This window comes from Panthera uncia (genome assembly GCF_023721935.1).
Source record: "Panthera uncia isolate 11264 chromosome C1 unlocalized genomic scaffold, Puncia_PCG_1.0 HiC_scaffold_4, whole genome shotgun sequence".
Classification (NCBI taxonomy): domain Eukaryota; kingdom Metazoa; phylum Chordata; class Mammalia; order Carnivora; family Felidae; genus Panthera; species Panthera uncia.
Window position 1 is genome coordinate 42,614,742 of NW_026057585.1, and position 17,235 is coordinate 42,631,976.

The 17,235-nt window shown below is 36.0% G+C and overlaps 1 protein-coding gene across 1 annotated transcript in view; it reads right to left on the bottom strand.

Moving 5' to 3' along the window:
* Nucleotides 1-426: 426 nt before the first annotated feature.
* ACADM (acyl-CoA dehydrogenase medium chain) overlaps nucleotides 427-17,235 on the bottom strand; it is a 32,970-nt gene continuing 16,161 nt past the window's right edge. The window contains exons 7-12 of the mRNA XM_049616986.1: nucleotides 15,962-16,092; nucleotides 12,074-12,182; nucleotides 7,457-7,597; nucleotides 6,783-6,878; nucleotides 2,705-2,953; nucleotides 427-1,232 (exon numbers count right to left, since the gene is read on the bottom strand). Of these exons, the coding sequence (XP_049472943.1) occupies nucleotides 1,161-1,232; nucleotides 2,705-2,953; nucleotides 6,783-6,878; nucleotides 7,457-7,597; nucleotides 12,074-12,182; nucleotides 15,962-16,092 (798 nt within the window). The 3' untranslated portion in view covers nucleotides 427-1,160. The remainder of the gene's footprint in view (nucleotides 1,233-2,704; nucleotides 2,954-6,782; nucleotides 6,879-7,456; nucleotides 7,598-12,073; nucleotides 12,183-15,961; nucleotides 16,093-17,235) is intronic.

A 17,235-nucleotide genomic window follows, 5' to 3' on the forward strand; every position in this document is an offset into this window, starting at 1 on the left:
GGATAGCCTGGGGACCCAGGACGTGTGACTGGTGTCTGAAGTGAGTATGGGACTGAGCCCTTAAACCTGTGAAATCTTGACAGTAACTCTTCACAGTTAGTGTTAAGAATAGGATTGAATTATAGGATGCCCAATTGGTGCAGAATCAGAAAATCAGAAGTGGTGTTAGAAACTCCAATTAATATAACATATTTTAGCAGCATTTGATGTTTAATATTACAAAGAAATATTAAATTCACAAACTTTCGTTCTTACATGATTTTATAATTTTTGAAATATCTAATAATATAATTTAGTGAAAAATGGGTAGGTAACTTCATGCAGTTCATAATCAAAGCATGACTTTTTTTCATCACAGTAAATAAATCATAAATTCACTTTTATATGAAGTAAATAAACTTCCGGGAAAGAATACAGAGACACTAATAAGCACTGAACAATTTTATTTCTTTTCATAATGCACACACATGAAATAAGATTGTGTACAACAGACCAAAGGCTACTCAGATATCAAGAATCATAAAAATATTTTAAGGCAAATTTTATTGATTTATTTTTAAATAAGGCCAAGTGACATGTAGGCTCAGAATTAAACAAGATTCCAATAACTTCTGGTCATTGTATGATGAGAGAATAAGAACATCAAATTTTTGACTATTACTATACAAAACTGAAAACAAATACTTTCCAAATTGTAGCAAAATAAACTCCTCCAGTAGAATACCATGAAGTCTACAAAGTCACCAGTAAGTTATTTGATGGCATCCAAATCCTACAATTCTTTCTCAATGTAAATTTTGGAACATTCTGAATATTTTTATAAGCCTACTTTTCAAAAATGTCATTGGAAAAATATTGAAATCCAAAAAATTTCTGTTACTTTAAGTGGTTAGAATAACAAAACAAATGTACTTTTCTAGGTTAATGTAATTCAAGTACAGTGGTATATGGATAACATAATTTTAGTGAAACCAAACCTGTTTGAGAAAAAACAAGTCATTTAAACAAAAGCGGAAAGCTAGTATTAGAATCAGTAGTATGGGTTCAGTGTAAGAGCAATTATTTTAAAATTTTACCAGAAATATCGTAAAGCCCTTTATCTTAAATAGTAGATTATGTTCTAATTACTCAACAATTAATCATGTTTTATAGCAATCTCTTTAATTTTTATACTTGCCAATGTGTTCGCGGGCTATAATAAGTCTTTGAATCTGTGCTGTACCTTCATAAATCTGCAAGAAAAAAATAGATGTACATGAAATATCTTCAATACGTGAATAATTTACTCAATATTTTCGACAGTAGTATAAGCTTCATTGTAACATCAAATTGAATGAAACCATATAAAGGGTCTGTAGTCTATAGTGATTCCAAAACCCGATTCTGTGAAACCCATGAAAATACATAATTCTCTAAAATAAAGATTAGTTAAATTATAAAAAGTCATTTACCAAAATTTTGGGAGTGTTAAAAAAATTAAAGGATATCAACATTTCAAAAAGTTTGGGAAACCTAAAAGTTAAACGTTGCAAAAATATTTATTCAACTTTTCTGAATTGTTTTTAGCCAGTTGTCCCCTTCAGCCATTTTCCATTTTTACTCTTCTACCTGATTTTCTCTTTTGCTGCCTAAGGAACAGAGTTGCTAAAGAAAAAGATGCTGGGAACATTTGGCTTTAACTGAGACAATCCTAGTAGCCAGCCCTTACTTCTAGTTTAAACCCTAGCAAATTTGTTACAGTTCATCTTCTCAGATGAACTTCTAATGAGTGACTGATAACAGTAATAATTATAGGCTTCAGGAGAGGGACAGTTTCACAAGATAAACCTGTAACTTTGTATAAGGCACAAATTCTGGTCCTCAGTTTTTCATGTCTAAATTCAGAGGCTGCAATGTCTATTTCCTTCTTACTCTAACATTCTAGGATTCTACCTCCAGATTTCAAATGACTGGATTTGCCAAATAACTGGTTGTGGATAGAGGGAAGCAAGGGAAGGGATACTGAGGACGATGGGTTAAAATTACTTAAGCGACATGTGGAGAACATGTGCATTTATATTTTATTTACCAAATTATCCCTATCTCTAAGTTTTTCTAACCACTACATCACTGTCTCTCCATGTTGTTTTCCTCCCAAATATGGTTTTAATCAATTCAATAGTTGTCAAGCAAGATTCAAAATAAAATAATTTATTATTATTATTTTTTTATTTGAGAGAGACAGAGAGAGAGAGCACACGAGCCAGGGAGAGGGTCAGAGGGAGAGAGAAAGAATCTCAAGCAGGCTCACGCTGAGCATGGTTCTGATCCCACAACCCTGGGATCTTGACCTGAGCTGAAATCAAGAATTGAACATTCAATCAACTGAGCCACCCAAACACCTCTAAAATAATTTTTTAAAATTATATGCATATTTCTGGGAGAGCAAAGAGTAGACTACGATTAGCTAGGATGTTAAGAATCAAAGATGCCTGACCCAGACATAAATGTACTTGTCTGTACCATTCACTTTGTTACTTTGTTCTCTCTTAAGGCATATACCTAAAAGTAACATTCTTCTGTGTTAATTAGTTTTAAAAACTTCAGCTTACAGCCATGTATGATAGTTTATTTTATTAATGGCACAAAATCCTAAATTAGAAATCTGCTCTGTCATCTATGAATATTATTTTACCTAAAAACAACAAATCATTTTTGACCTTACCTGATAGATCTTGGCATCCCTCATTAGTTTTTCTACAGGATATTCTGTATTAAATCCATTGCCCCCAAAAATCTGCACAGCATCAGTAGCTAACTGATTTGCAACATCTCCAGCAAATGCCTTTGCTATAGAGGCATAGTAAGTATTTCGGCGACCAGAATCAACCTCCCAAGCTGCTCTCTGGTAACTCAATCTTGCTAGTTCAACTTTCATTGCCATTTCAGCCAGCAAAAATGATATTCCTTGGTGCTAGAATTAAACAGAAAAAAAGTTTAAGGGTATCTGTTAACTAAAAAATCTTTTTTTTAATGTTAATATATTTCTGAGAGAGAGCTTGAGCACTCAAGAGGGTGAGGGGCAGGCGGGGGGGGGGGGGGGGGGGGGAGGGCGGGTAGTGGGGAAAGGATCCGAAGCAGGCTTTTCATGGATAGCAGCAAGCCCCATGCAGGGCTTACATTCCAGAAAGGTGAGATCATGACCTGAGCAGAAGTTGGATGCTCCACCTACTGAGACACCCGGGCACCCCACTAAAAAAACTTTTTAAACATTCTTCTCCTGGAACTTTTTTTTTTGTTTTAACTTTAAAACTAATATTAGACTTAAAAAATTACACTCTGCCTCCTCTAATGGTAACATATTACCTAACCATAATGTAATGATCAACCATTAATATTACTAGGATATTAACTAGGATATTAACCATTAATATTACTAGGGTATTATCAACTAAACTCTAAACTTTGTTCAAATTTGGCCAAGTTTTCCACCAATGTCCTTTTTTTTTTTTTTTTTTTTTTTTTTTTTTTTTTTGTTCAAGGATCCCATCCAAGATTTCAACTGTTATTTCTTCTTAGTCTCCCCAAGCTGTTAGGATTCTTTAATTTTTCCTTGTCTTTCATGACCTTGGCACTGCTAAAGAACACTGAGTGGTTGTTTTTTTGTAGAATGTCCCTCAACTTGGGTTTGTTTGATGTTTTCTCAGAGCTGGAATGAATTTATGCATTTTTGCAAAATACCACGAAAATTATATGTATCCTTTTGGGTATCTGCTGGGACTTTTTTTTTTTTTTTTTTAATGTATCTATGTATGTATTTTTAAGTAAACTCTATACCCAACATGGGACTTGAACTCACAACCCTGAGATCAAGAGTCACATGCTCTACCGATTGAGCCAGCCACGTGCCCCTGCTGGGACTTTTCAAAGAACATTATTATAGATACAGTGAAAAATAATGTGGCAGTGTATCAGATGCTGACAGAGGAAAGTAAGTGCCATGACAAAGACAAATAAAAGATGCTTCTTATTCTCCCTCTAGTAGAGGTTCATAATCAAAGAGGAGACCTAAGACAAGTACCTTCAATAAGACAGTAAGTGTCCTATGAGTTGTATGGCCACAATGGTATAGGATAGAAATACATCACCATGTATTGATTGGTAAAAATTTCAAACATACTGCATGGTTGAAGCTTTTGAAAAATAAATTCATAGAAACAAAGAATATACAGCAAGGTGGTCACTGTAATTATCTCTGGACAATGGGATCATGGAGCAATTTTATTACTCAATTTTACACACACTGTATAACATAAATTATTCCACACTGAACATGGAATAGAACATATGCTTTAAAATAATACATATTAAAAGAAGGCTTATAGGCATTCAGAAACAAAAATACTAAAATGATTAAGAAGACGCTTTCTGTAGTAGGCAACATCAAAATGGGTTTTGAAGACCAAGAGGTTATAAAAACCATACAACTTATGACTGTGTACAGACTAATATGAACCAAAGGTCACAACATACAAAAAACTAAGCTGTTCAATTTCTTATATTTACTGTATTAAAAAAAACACACACACACACACACTACTTTAGAATGTGACAAGCTGCTTGAGATTAGCATGGTAATTGAGTCTTAAGAGGAGACAATTATTAATGTAAATAATTCATATGTGGAACAAGGAGAGTAATATCCTCCCTTACCTGCCTGATTGTGCCCATTCTTCTAAGCCAATGATTCTTTCAAGTTGTTTTTTTAGTTTTTACTGTTTTTTGAATAGGTAATCCATCCACCAGTTTGAATTTTAACCTTTCTTCCTTCTATCATCCTGTCCTCCCCAACCCCATTTAATTCCCCTTCCTAGAGGTAAACAGATGAACTGTTTTCATCTTCTCAGAGATATTATATACACAGATAAGCATATACATCCATAGTCTCTCCCGTTTTTACACATATACTTGCCTGCTATGTTGATGGTTCTTCATTTTGCTTTTTTAAAATTTTTTATTTTTTAATTATTTTTTATTTAAAAAAAAATTTTTTAATGTTTATTTGTGAGAGAGAGACAGACAGATAGAGACAGAGTGTGAGTGGGGGGAGGGACAGACAGAGAGGGAGACACAGGATCTGAAGCAGGGTCCAGGCTCTGAGCTGTCAGCACAGAGCCCAACTCAGAACTCGAACTCATGAACCGTGAGATTATGACCTGAGCCAAAGTCAGACCTTATTCGACTGAGCCACCCAGGCGCCCCTTGCTTTTCTTATCAATAAATCTGAGTGCTTTCTATATTAATACATAAAGAGCTTCTTTATCCTTTTTTATAGCTTCAAAGTATTCCACTGTATGGATGATCAACATCTTGGTTGTTTCTATATTTGGCTGTTTCTACAAAATGCTGAAATGAATAAGCTATAGGTATGTTATACTGTTCATATGGAGTATATCTGAAAGATACCTATCTTATGAAATACAGTTGTAGGATAACCACTGTACTGTGGGCCCAAAATTAGGTACTTTTGATATATATTGCAAAAATATGGTTCATAAAAGTTACACCAAATTATATTTCCACTGGCCACATATAGAAACACTTATTTCACCACAGCCTTGGCAACCTGGTGTAAGAAGCATATTCTTCTCTTGTGAGATTCTGATGAAAAAATCCCAATGAGTCTCATTCAGTTTCTTTTCAGCCTATGCTTTGAGAAACCGTTCTAAATACAACTCAGAATCCCTGTAATGTGTCTGGCCCACCCACAACAGTCTCTCCTCTTGGTTTCTCTAACCCTGTCCATAGCTTTCATTTAGAGATTTAATCTTATATTGCTCTGTATTATTTCTTAATACTTGTTTTAAGATATGTATCATATCTCCAATCTCCAAAGTCTCTGAGCACAGAGACTGTCAAACTTCTTTTCTTTCACAGAAATAGCACATGTAGTGTGCAAAAGAACACACTCTTTAAGTGACTACTTGGGTTCAAATCTTGTTTCCATTATATATGAGGTTGGATGTAATGTTTATACATGTGGTAAATGGGACTAAAAGTCCCCACTCCACAGTACTGTGAAGATTAGATGAGTTAATACATGTAAAACCCTTAGAATAGTGCTTGGAACAGAGAAAGCATCCAGTTATTAGTATTTTAATATAGTAGGTGTTCAATTACTATTTGTTGAATGCATGAAATAGAAGTTCATAGTGGAAATATATCCTAAGTACTAGCAGTATAAGGGTTACCAAAACAAATCCATAGCCTGTGTGGAGCTCACATTCAAGTGAGTTAGGAGAAATAATAAACAAACACATACATGATATAATGTCGAGTGGTGTTAAGAACTATGAAAAAAAAACCAAACAAGTGGGATTAGTATATAGAACGTTGGAGATATTATTTTTCATTGAGTGACTAGGGTAGATTCTCTAGTGAAATGAGTGAGGAAGTAGATTTTGGCGGGGGGAAGAGTAAAATTAAATACAAGCAAAAGGCCAGTGTGGTTGATAGAAGCCCATTGTAAGGACTCTGGATTTTAATTTCAGTGTGATTTGAACTCAGATTTTTATCTGAGTGTGAAAATTACCTCTAAAGGTGCCTGGGTGGTTCATTGGGTTAAGCTCAGGTCACGATCTCGTGGGTTTGAGCCACACGGTGGGCTCTGTGCTGACAGCTGGGAACCTGGAGCCTGCTTCAGATTCTGTGTCTCCCTCTCTCTCGGCCCCTCCCCCACTCACACTCTGTCTCTCTCTCAGAAATTAAAAAAAAAAAAATTAAAATTAAAAAATAAAAATTACCTCTACAAGCAGCTTTCCAAAAGTTTTCCTCTCCAGGGCATACTTGGTAGCTTCATCCAAAGCCCTTTGTGCTAGTCCCACAGCACCAGCTGCTACCTGTTGGTTTAATATTTTACGAAGCAAAAATTCACGTTGTCTTTAAAACACAGTACAACGGCCATTTGCGTAAATTCTAAGTGAAGGATTATACAAAGAGAAAATGACTATACATTCAGGCCACAAAAGAAGGGATGGGGGAGAACAAGCATTTAAATTTATATTGTATAAATTAAAGGCATTAGTGAGGCACAAGACCATACCCTAGAGACAAGTCATTTCTTCTGTTTAACAAGGGAAAGCTTCTTAGGGGAAATATTCCTACTGAGTAAGGGAAAAGGAAATGAGCACCTATTAGCAGGAATGATTAAGTATGGACTGCCTGTCTGTAAATCTAGCAGTGACTACAATAATCTTGTATTTGCTAAAATAACAGGTGGCAAGACAGTTGAAGAATTCTAAAAAATAAAGAAAAATGACAGTATCTCTCCATCCTTAATAAAAGTAGATATTTAAAAAGAAATACACACCAGATATGCCATGTATAAATAAAACTACTGAATATAATGAATAAAAGAAGATCCTAAAAAAAAAAAAAAAGATCCTATAAAGATTATCAGGTCATTGATATTACTTACTGGTGGTCTGGTTTTATCAAAAGCTCCCATTGCAATTTTAAAACCAGCTCCCTCACCAATTAAAACATTTTCTTTAGGCACTTTCACATCTTCAAAGACAATTCCTCTTGTATCTGAACATCGCTGACCCATATTTAATTCCTAATGAGGAAAATAATATATGTTAAGGAACACTTTTTGAGCTAGCATGAATTTTTGCTTTAACCTGTTTTAGGATTTTCTGCAATTATCTAAAACGGGTTGACAAACAATGGTTTACGCCTGTTTTGTAAAGAAAGCTTTATTGGAAGAGTCAATACCTATTTGTTTACGTATAATCTATGGCTACTTTCTTGATACAGCAGAATTGAGTAGCTAGGACACAGACCTTGTGGCTCTCAAAGTCTAAAATATTTATAATCTGGATCTTTTTTTACTTTTATTTTTTGAGAGAGAGAGAGCGTGAATGGGGAGGGGCAGAGAGAGAGGGAGACACAGAATCTGAAGCAGGATCCAGGCTCTGAGCTGTCAGTACAGATGAACTGTGAGATCATGACCTGAGCCGTAATTGGACGCTTAACTGACTGAGCCACCCAGGCGCTTCTATAATATGGATCTTTATAAAAAGTTTGTCAACCCCTAGTCTAAAACAATTGTTCCCCAAACTTTGAAACCAACAATACTCTAAAGGTCTACATGTACATATTACCTTACAAAGACAAGTTTTATCATGTTTGAAGGCTATCTTTTTTACCATGAATGTCAGCAAAAGCATTTAGCAAACATAATCTGATTTGGGATGTTTAACTTCAGCTTAATAGAGCTAGCAAGCAAAGTAATGTACCAACTTGTTCTTAAAATTAGGTTTACTGAAGTAGAATTTACATAACGGAAAATTCACCCTCTTTAAAATTTCTAACAATTTTGACAAATGCATTATGTGGAACCACTACCACAGTCAAGACAGACTATTTCAGCACCCCCAAAAATTCCCTTGTGCTCCTTTTTAGTCAATACCCTTACTTTAACCCAATCTGAAGCAACCAGTGATCTGATTTCTGTCCATATAAGTTTTCCTTTTCCAGAATATCATATAAGTAGAATAATAATGAGTAATAAGTGCCTTCTAGGCCTGACTTTTCACTTAGGAGAGTGCTTATGAGATCCATCCATATTGCTTCTGCTCAGTAATTTATTTCTTTTACTGCTGAGTAGTATTCCACTATATGGATGGATCACATATCCATTATCTGTTCACCAGATGGACATTCCCCTTCTACTCCAGTTTTTAGCAATTATATAAAGTTGCTACAAACATTTGTGTATAGGCCTTTGTTTTCATTTCTCTTGGATAAATACCTAAGAGTGCTGGGTATGTGGTAAATGAATATTTAACTTTATAAGAAACTACCCAAGTAGCTATATTCCCTCAATTTTTTACTTCAAAAAATTTCAAACCAACAGAAGGCCTATGGGAGTAGTATAACAAATACCTATGTACCCTTTATCTCAATTCACCCATTATTAACATTTTGTCACATTTGCTTTGTTTCTGTGTTTTGTGTGTGTAACTATTGGCATTATTTGCTGAATAGCTGAGAGGGAGTTGCAGATATTGTGACTCTTCTCCTTAAGGAAAAAACATTTTAATCTAATTTTTAATAAGCAGTAATAGAAGCAGGGGAAATGGGAATACATAGCTGTAAATGAGCTCTTTTGCTTGCTTGTTTTAATATTAATCATCCGCTTCTAGGCTTGAAGAAATAGTAACAATAATATACAGTTTTACCAAAAAAAAAACCAACATCTTTTTTTTTTTTGTCTTTATAAGTCAATAAACTCTAGTGCCTTGGACCCTTACTTAATATAATGAGAAAACACTGTTTATGAAAACAGTTTACTCTATCCTGTTTCCCAGACTCACCCCAAACACTAGAGCATTTAAAACCAAAATGCTTGCTGGACTCATCTCAAGCCAGATAATTTCTAAAACAAAAAAAAATTTTAAAAATCAAATTTCACAAATTTGTAAAATGCCCATATATTTCAAAAAAAAGATTTAAGGAGTTTAAGTTTATACAATATAATTATCTATCTCTCTCATTAGAAAGTAAGCTCCCCAAGGGCAGGGATTTTTGTCTGTTTTGATCCATACAGTATCCCCAACACCATAATAGTGCTAAGTATTAACTCAATAATAAGTATTTATTGAATTAGAGATTTTTTTTTTTAAGTGAGAAAACAGAAAAAATTAATGAGACTAGAAACAACATAATACAATGGAAAGTGAGTTTACTACTGAAAAAAGTATAAGCTATTTGGTCCTTCACACTTTCTAGAGATGGCCATAAATTTGGCCCTAAGTGGTGGGGTGCCTGGGTGGCTCAGTTGGTTAAGCGCCCGACTTTGGCTCATGTCATGATCTCATGGTCCGTGAGTTTGAGCCCCGCGTCGGGCTCTGACAGCTCGGAGCCTGGAGCCTGTTTCAGATTCTGTGTCTCCCTCTCTCTCTGACCCTCCCCCATTCATACTCTGTCTCTGTCTCAAAAATAAACATTAAAAAAAAAAAATTGGCCCTAAGTTTTCTAGCAACCATCCCTAAAAAAGAAACATGAATAAAACATAAATAGCACCTGGGTGGCTCAGTGGGTTAAGTGTCCGACTTTGGCTCGGGTCATGATCTCGCCATTCATGAGTTCAATCCGTATGTCAGGCTGTGCTGATAGCTCAGAGCGTAAAGCCTGCTTTAGATTCTGTGTCTCCTTCTCTTTCTGCCCCTTGCCTGCTCATTCTCTCTCTCTCTCAAAAATAAATAAACATTAAAAAAAAAATTTGCTTGGAAAGAGCACATCCATTCTTATACTTTGTTATATACAACAACCTCATTATAGTTTTATTTATAAAGTGCAGTCTATAATATCTACTCTTAAAATAGAGAAAAATAGTGTCAGCAACCACATTGGGCAAGTTTCTAGGACACCTCAGTAGTGATCTCAACTCCACCTCTGAGTGTGTTACACTAAGTAAATAATTTACTTGGATCTCCGTTTCAATATTCATTAAACAGACTGAAATATCGTGTACATCTTCCACCTTTAATATTCTACGACCTAAAAGAAAAGTTACCTCTCTTATATATTCTACCATGTTTCCATTTTTTTTTCCCCAAATGTTTCCATTTTCAAGAGGTGTGGGTACAACAGAAAGATTCTGATGGCTTTTAATAAAACGTGTATTATATGAATACACATGACTGGTTCAGAAGTTTGCATAAGTTGGTCAATTCAGATTAGCCTTTCCAGTTCAGGTTACGCCACCCTTAGTCTAATATCTCACTGGGTAATATGTGCCATTCCCCATGAAGAATATATATTCATGTAACCTTTAGGAACTCTTAATAAACCTCCATAATTTCTCCTTTGCCTTCAATATAGACATTATTTGGTCATTAATAGGTTTTCTTTTTTACGAATTCATTTTGCAAAGAAGAGTTTTACAATTGTAAAATTGAGTCTTCTCTTCCTGTTCTCAGAGTTAAATCTTAATCATATTTACTTACCTCTCACTAGGACTACTTTAATGACTTCATTTCTTTCCTACTTTGATTTGTTAAATTTTAAACTCTTTTCTTTAGTCTACTTTAAATGCTACTGCTAAATTATCTCCACACACTCAAATTATAATCATTTTCAAATACATTAAATTACCTTTTCTTATTTAAATAAAATTTTTCTTGCCTTCCCACATTCAAGGCTCTTTACCATTTCCACACTTTCCTCAAGGCACAGATTTTTCTCTTATGACTGTAGGTATTGTTTTAATCAAAAAGGGGCATAATCCCAGTTATCCTAACCTAAAAGGCTGCTGTGAGGAAGGAAAAGAGTGGGAACGTCTTTGGAAATGTCTAAAACTCTATTATTGGGCAGGCCATATAAATGACAGTTTGATTTCTGCTTCAGTAACCCTCACAGCTGTTGTTAGCATTCTCTATAGACTGGCACCATGAATGGCCACTTTTTCAAATAATGAATCAAAAGGATTATCCTCAACTTAAAATCTTCAGCAATATATAGACTATTTCACCTGATAACACCAAAACACAGTTTTATTTTTAGGGATGGGTTAAATAGGTGATGGGGATTAAGGAGTGCACTTGTTGTTTTGTTTTGTTTAAATTTTTTTTTAACGTTTATTTATTTTTGAGACAGAGAGAGACAGAGCATGAATGGGGGAGGGTCAGAGAGAGGGAGACACAGACTCTGAAACAGGCTCCAGGGTCTGAGCTGTCAGCACAGAGCCCGACGCGGGGCTCGAACTCACGGACTGCGAGATCATGACCTAAGCCGAAGTCAGCCGCTTAACCGACTGAGCCACCTAGGCGCCCCTGAAGAGTGCACTTGTGATGAACACAGAGTGATGTATGGAAGTGCTGAATCACTAGATTGTACACCTGAAACTAATATAACACCGTATGTTAACTGGAATTAAAATAAAAACTTAAACAAAAACCAGCTTTATTTTTTTGCAATTTACTACCAAAAAAAAATGGTTTCAATAAAGGAAACTGAAATAGTAATTTTGAAATGTATACCTAAAATAGTATTTGAAACCTTAATCACTGATAAATATACACTTTACCTTTCTTCCAATCTGCACTCCTGGGGTATCTGCTTCCACAATAAATCCAGTAAAGGCTTTACCAGCAGGAACCTTAGGATCCGGATCAGAACGAGCCAATAAGAAATACCTAATATATATACATGATATAAATACAATGATAATGACATCAACAGATAACACACACTGATGGCTGTCTCATTTAATTCCCCCAAAACCTCAATTATTATTCCCTTGTTTTACAGATGATGAAATAAAGAATCAAAGAGGTGTAGGGGAACCTGGGTGGCTCAGTCGGTTGAGTGTCTGACTTGGCTCCCATCATGATCTGTTTGTTGAATTCGAGCCCCACATCAGACTCACCGCTGTCAGCACAAGAGCCCACTTTCGATCCTCTGTCTCTCAGCTCCCACTCGTGTACTCCCTCTCTCAAAAATAAATAAAAACATTAAAAAAAAATTTAGAAGCTTGCTTGAGTCAGATATTCATGGTGTGACAGAGCTAGTATTTTAACCCAGGTCTACTTTTTTGTTTTTTTAACGTTTATTTTTGAGAGACAGAGATAGAGCATGAGAGGGGGAGGGGCGGAGAGGGAGACACAGAATCGGAAGCAGGCTCTAGGCTCCCAGCTGTCAGCACAGAGCCTGACACTGAGCTCGAACTTACAAACTGCGAGACCATGACCTGAGCCTAAGTCAGACGCTTAACTGACTGAGCCACCCAAGTGCCCCAACCCAGGTCTACTTAAATAATATGGTATTTAACTTTATTTAGAAGTGTGAGTTATAAGTAAAAATTCCTTGTATTCCTTTTAGATTATGTAATATAAAAAATAAGTATGTGCAGTGATGGAAATGGTACTTTTTCTTTCCCAAAACTAGTTTCATTATTTAAAGGACAAGCTATCTGGAAAAGAACAATAAATAGGGCTGCCTGTGAAAGGAATAATATGAGATGATGACCCCTACATTTTACCTACTATCCTCTTTTTGCAGCAAAATCAGTGTTTTTATTATACTGAGTTGTTATGAATATTTGCTAGGTTTTCCCTCCAGAAGAATTTTTCCCAGGAAGATTTTAAAATGGAACATGAAGTATGAAAACTAAAACATCCAAATATCCATGTAACCCATGTTCTAAAAAGCCTGATATAGGAGAATTTTAAAAGAATTCCTTAAATACCAAATTTATTTTCTATGCTTAACATTAATAAATTATTCACTCTACAATTTCACTTAATAGTAAAAAAGAGTAAAACTGTTTTCTAGTTTCACATATTACCTAATTTGTTTTACTACGAGTTGTACTTAATGAGTTCTTAAAATTATGAAAACTTAAAAAAAATTTTTTTAAATGTTTTATTTTTGAGAGAGGCAGAGCGTGAGTTGGAGAGGGGCAGAGAGGGAGACACAGAATCTGAAGCAAGCTCCAGCCTCAGAGCTGTCAGCGCACAGTCTGATGTGGAGCTCGAACCCACGAACCGCGAGATCATGACCTGAGCCTAAGTCAGATGCTTAACCAACTGAGCCACCCAGGAGCCTCAAAATTATGAAAACTTCTAATTGCACCGTTAAATTTCTCTCAATTTGTTAAATTTGAATGGTTTCTTCACTTTTTTATTACTTTTGGATGTTATGAGGACTTTAAAATAATGATCTAGCATTCCTTAGTACTGGACAGTCATAGAGGGATTATGTTTAAATTAAATAACTTCCCAGTAGGCTCATTTCCAGGAAAAATGTTTACTTGCCAGAAAACTGCACTGCAGAGCACACACACACATGTGCACACATATATTCTTAATGTTTATGTATTTACTTTGAGAGAGAGAGTGCAAGAGTGCACAAATGAATGGGGGAGGGGCAGAGAGAGAGGGAGAAAGAGAATCCCAAGCAGGCTCTGTGCTGTCAGCCCAGAGCCAATGCAGGGCTTGATCTCATGAACTGTGAGGTCATGACCTGAGCTGAAATCAAGAGTCAGACACTTAACCAACTGAGCCATTCAGGAGCCCCCAACACACATATATATTGAATAAGAATTTTTGCAGACAAGGAAAGATAGCCCTTTTGGTTCATTATTCCAATCACCACAGAGTCCTTATTCTAGGGAAGTCTCTGTCTACATTCTTGCATATTTGTAGTGATGGGTAAATACATTATTTTCCATGACAACCTAACACACATTAGATGGCAATGTTGTTGGAAAGCTTGTCTTTATGTTGAGCTATAGTCTTCATTTTTCTAACCTTTACCCATTAATTCTAAACAGGCTTCCTAAAGCAAATGCACAAACCTGCTCTTCTTTCTGTGTGACATTATTTCAAAACTTTCAAAAATTTTCTAAATAATCAAACTTAATTCCTTTACTCTTCACAGCACATATTTTCTAGATGCTTCCCAATGGAGGATACTTACTTGCTTCTGAATTTATTTCATTTTGTCAATATACCTCTTAAAATGTATCATACATAATTGTTACCATTTTTTTCCTCATTTGTGCTAGCTATACTTCTATCATTTCAGCAAGAAGTTACATTAGCTTCTTTTTTTAAAAAATTGTTTACTTAATTTTGAGACAGAGAAAGAGGGAGTACAAAGGGGGAGGGGGCAGAGAAAGAGGGAGACAGAGGATCCGAAGTGGGCTCTGCACTGACAGCAGAGAGCCTGATGTTGGGCTGAAACTCCCAAACCATAAGATCATGACCTGAGCTGAAATTGGAGGCTTAACTGACTGAGCCATCCAGGCACCCCTAGGTTAGCTTCTTAAAGGCAGGTATATCACACTGTTGATTTCTACTAAAACTACAGTTATCTACTTTTTTTTTTTTTTCCCTAAAAGTAATGGTATAAATATGTTCTTCAACATTTTATATTTATACAAGTGATTTTATGATCCTTTGTTGAACTTCATGTCATTATTTTTGGACCTATACATTTGGACCTTTAGATTTCACTACAGTAATACTTTGTCTCCTCTAAAAGACAATCTGAGTTTTAAGATTGCCTTTGCTTATGGTTCAGAACCAGGGAAATGTACCCTACCAATGGTTTTCCTTTTTCCTCAGTCTTAGGAGAACATTTTCAAGGAGGTACTGGTATAGGGTACAGATGTGGAGGACAGAGCCAAGCAGACAGAGCGCTGGCTTTCCTAACCACATTCAACCAGAGCAGGTATTTTTGTTCTATTTGCTTTTACAAATTAAACCTCTGAAGAGTTAGTTTGAAGAAATAATTCAAGGCTTAAAAATAGTTTTTTTTTTTTTTTTTTTTTTTTAATGATTTTATTTATTTTTGAGACAGAGAGAGACAGAGCGTGAACGGGGGAGGGTCAGAGAGAGAGGGAGACACAGAATCCGAAGCAGGCTCCAGGCTCTGAGCTGTTAGCACAGAGCCCGATGCAGGGCTCGAACTCACAGACTGTGAGATCATGACCTGAGCTGAAGTCGGACGCTCAACCGACTGAGCCACCTAGGCGCCCCTAAAACTAGTTTTAAAAATATTGAACTAGGGGTGCCTGGGTGGCTCACTCAGTCGGTTAAGCATCTGACTTCAGCTCAGGTCATGATCTCACGTTTTGTGGGTTAGAGCCCTGCGTTAGGCTCTGTGCTGAGCCTGGAGCCTGGAGCCTGGAGCCTGGAGCCTGGAGCCTGGAGCCTGCAGCCTGCAGCCTGCAGCCTGCTTCAGATTCTGTGTCTCCCTCTCTCTCTGCCCCTCCCCTGCTCACATTCTCCCTCTCTCTAAAAAATAAACATTATATATTGAACTATTTATGATCTTTTGCGGACATTCTAGTTCCATGAATACAACTTACCTTAATTGTGGTGTTTTAATAATAAATGAAAGGAGGGAGGGAAGATTTTGAATATAAAGTAATTAACAAGCAATATACAGAGATGTTTAAACAACACACCAATTAGCTTTTCCTCCATTGGTTATCCACATCTTCTGACCATTAATAATATATTCATCTCCTTTTTTTTCTGCTTTGGTCTTTATACCAGCAACATCAGAGCCAGCTCCAGGTTCTGTTACACAGTAGGCCTTAAATATATGGAAACAACAGAAAAAAGTTAAATATTATTAGACTGTGAATGTTTAAAACCAGGAGTGTATTTTATTTTTCAAGCCACAGTGTTAAATATTTTTAAATACCTAAAAATAGTATGTTCTTAGAGAATCAAATAAACTGCTGAAATGTAAAAACATTTATTTATTTTTTTAAAGTTTATTATTGACAGAGAGAGAGACAGAGAGAGAACGAACAAGTGGGGGTGGGGCAGAGACAGGGAGAGAGAATCCCAAGCAGGCTCCACAAATGAAGAGCCTGATGTGGGGCTTGAACCCAAGAACTGTGAGATTATGACCTGAGCCAAAATCAAGAGTTAGACACTTAACCAACTGAGCAAACCAGGTGCCCCTGAAAAGATAAGTTTTAAGGATGAGTAAGTGAGGCAAGCAGATCTAAGGCAATAAAATAGCAGTTGTACAGAAGAAACTACTACAGTTCAGTACTAGAATGTGAAGTGTGAAATAGTTGATCTCAGGGTTGTGAGTTCAAGCCTCATGTTGGGCCTGGAACCTACTAAAAAAACCCAAAAAACCAAAAAAACAAAAAAAACAAAAAAACCCAATGTTGGAGTGTCTGGCTGGCTTGGTCAGTAGAACATGCAACTCTTGATCTTGGGGTCATGAATTCAAGCTCCGTGTTAGGTGTGGAGCCTACTTAAAAAAACAAAAAATACCCCAATACTATCAAGGGTGGATTTAAGGGGGAATAACAAATCATATGGCATAGGTACCAGGTATCTACATTTTACAAATAAGGAAACTGAGGCATAGTGAGACTAATTTGCCCAAGTTCACAAAGCTAGTAAATAGCAGAAGTATCCACATAAGACTGGAGTCAGAGACACAGATTAGAAGGCTTTGCAATAGTACAAGCAAGAAATAAAGCTTTAACTAAGAAACAAGAAAAAATGGAGAGAACTGTGGTGTGAAATCCACAGGACATGATGACTAAATAGGATGTTGGGGAGCTTGTGGGGAACAAGCTTAGGAATTCTCTGAGTTTGCACAGATAGTTAACAAGGCATAAAGAAATAGAAAACCACAGCATGAATGCATCCAAGATGCATTACCAATGCATTAGGTAAACAGAGCAAAGGCCCCCAGTATAGGACAAAA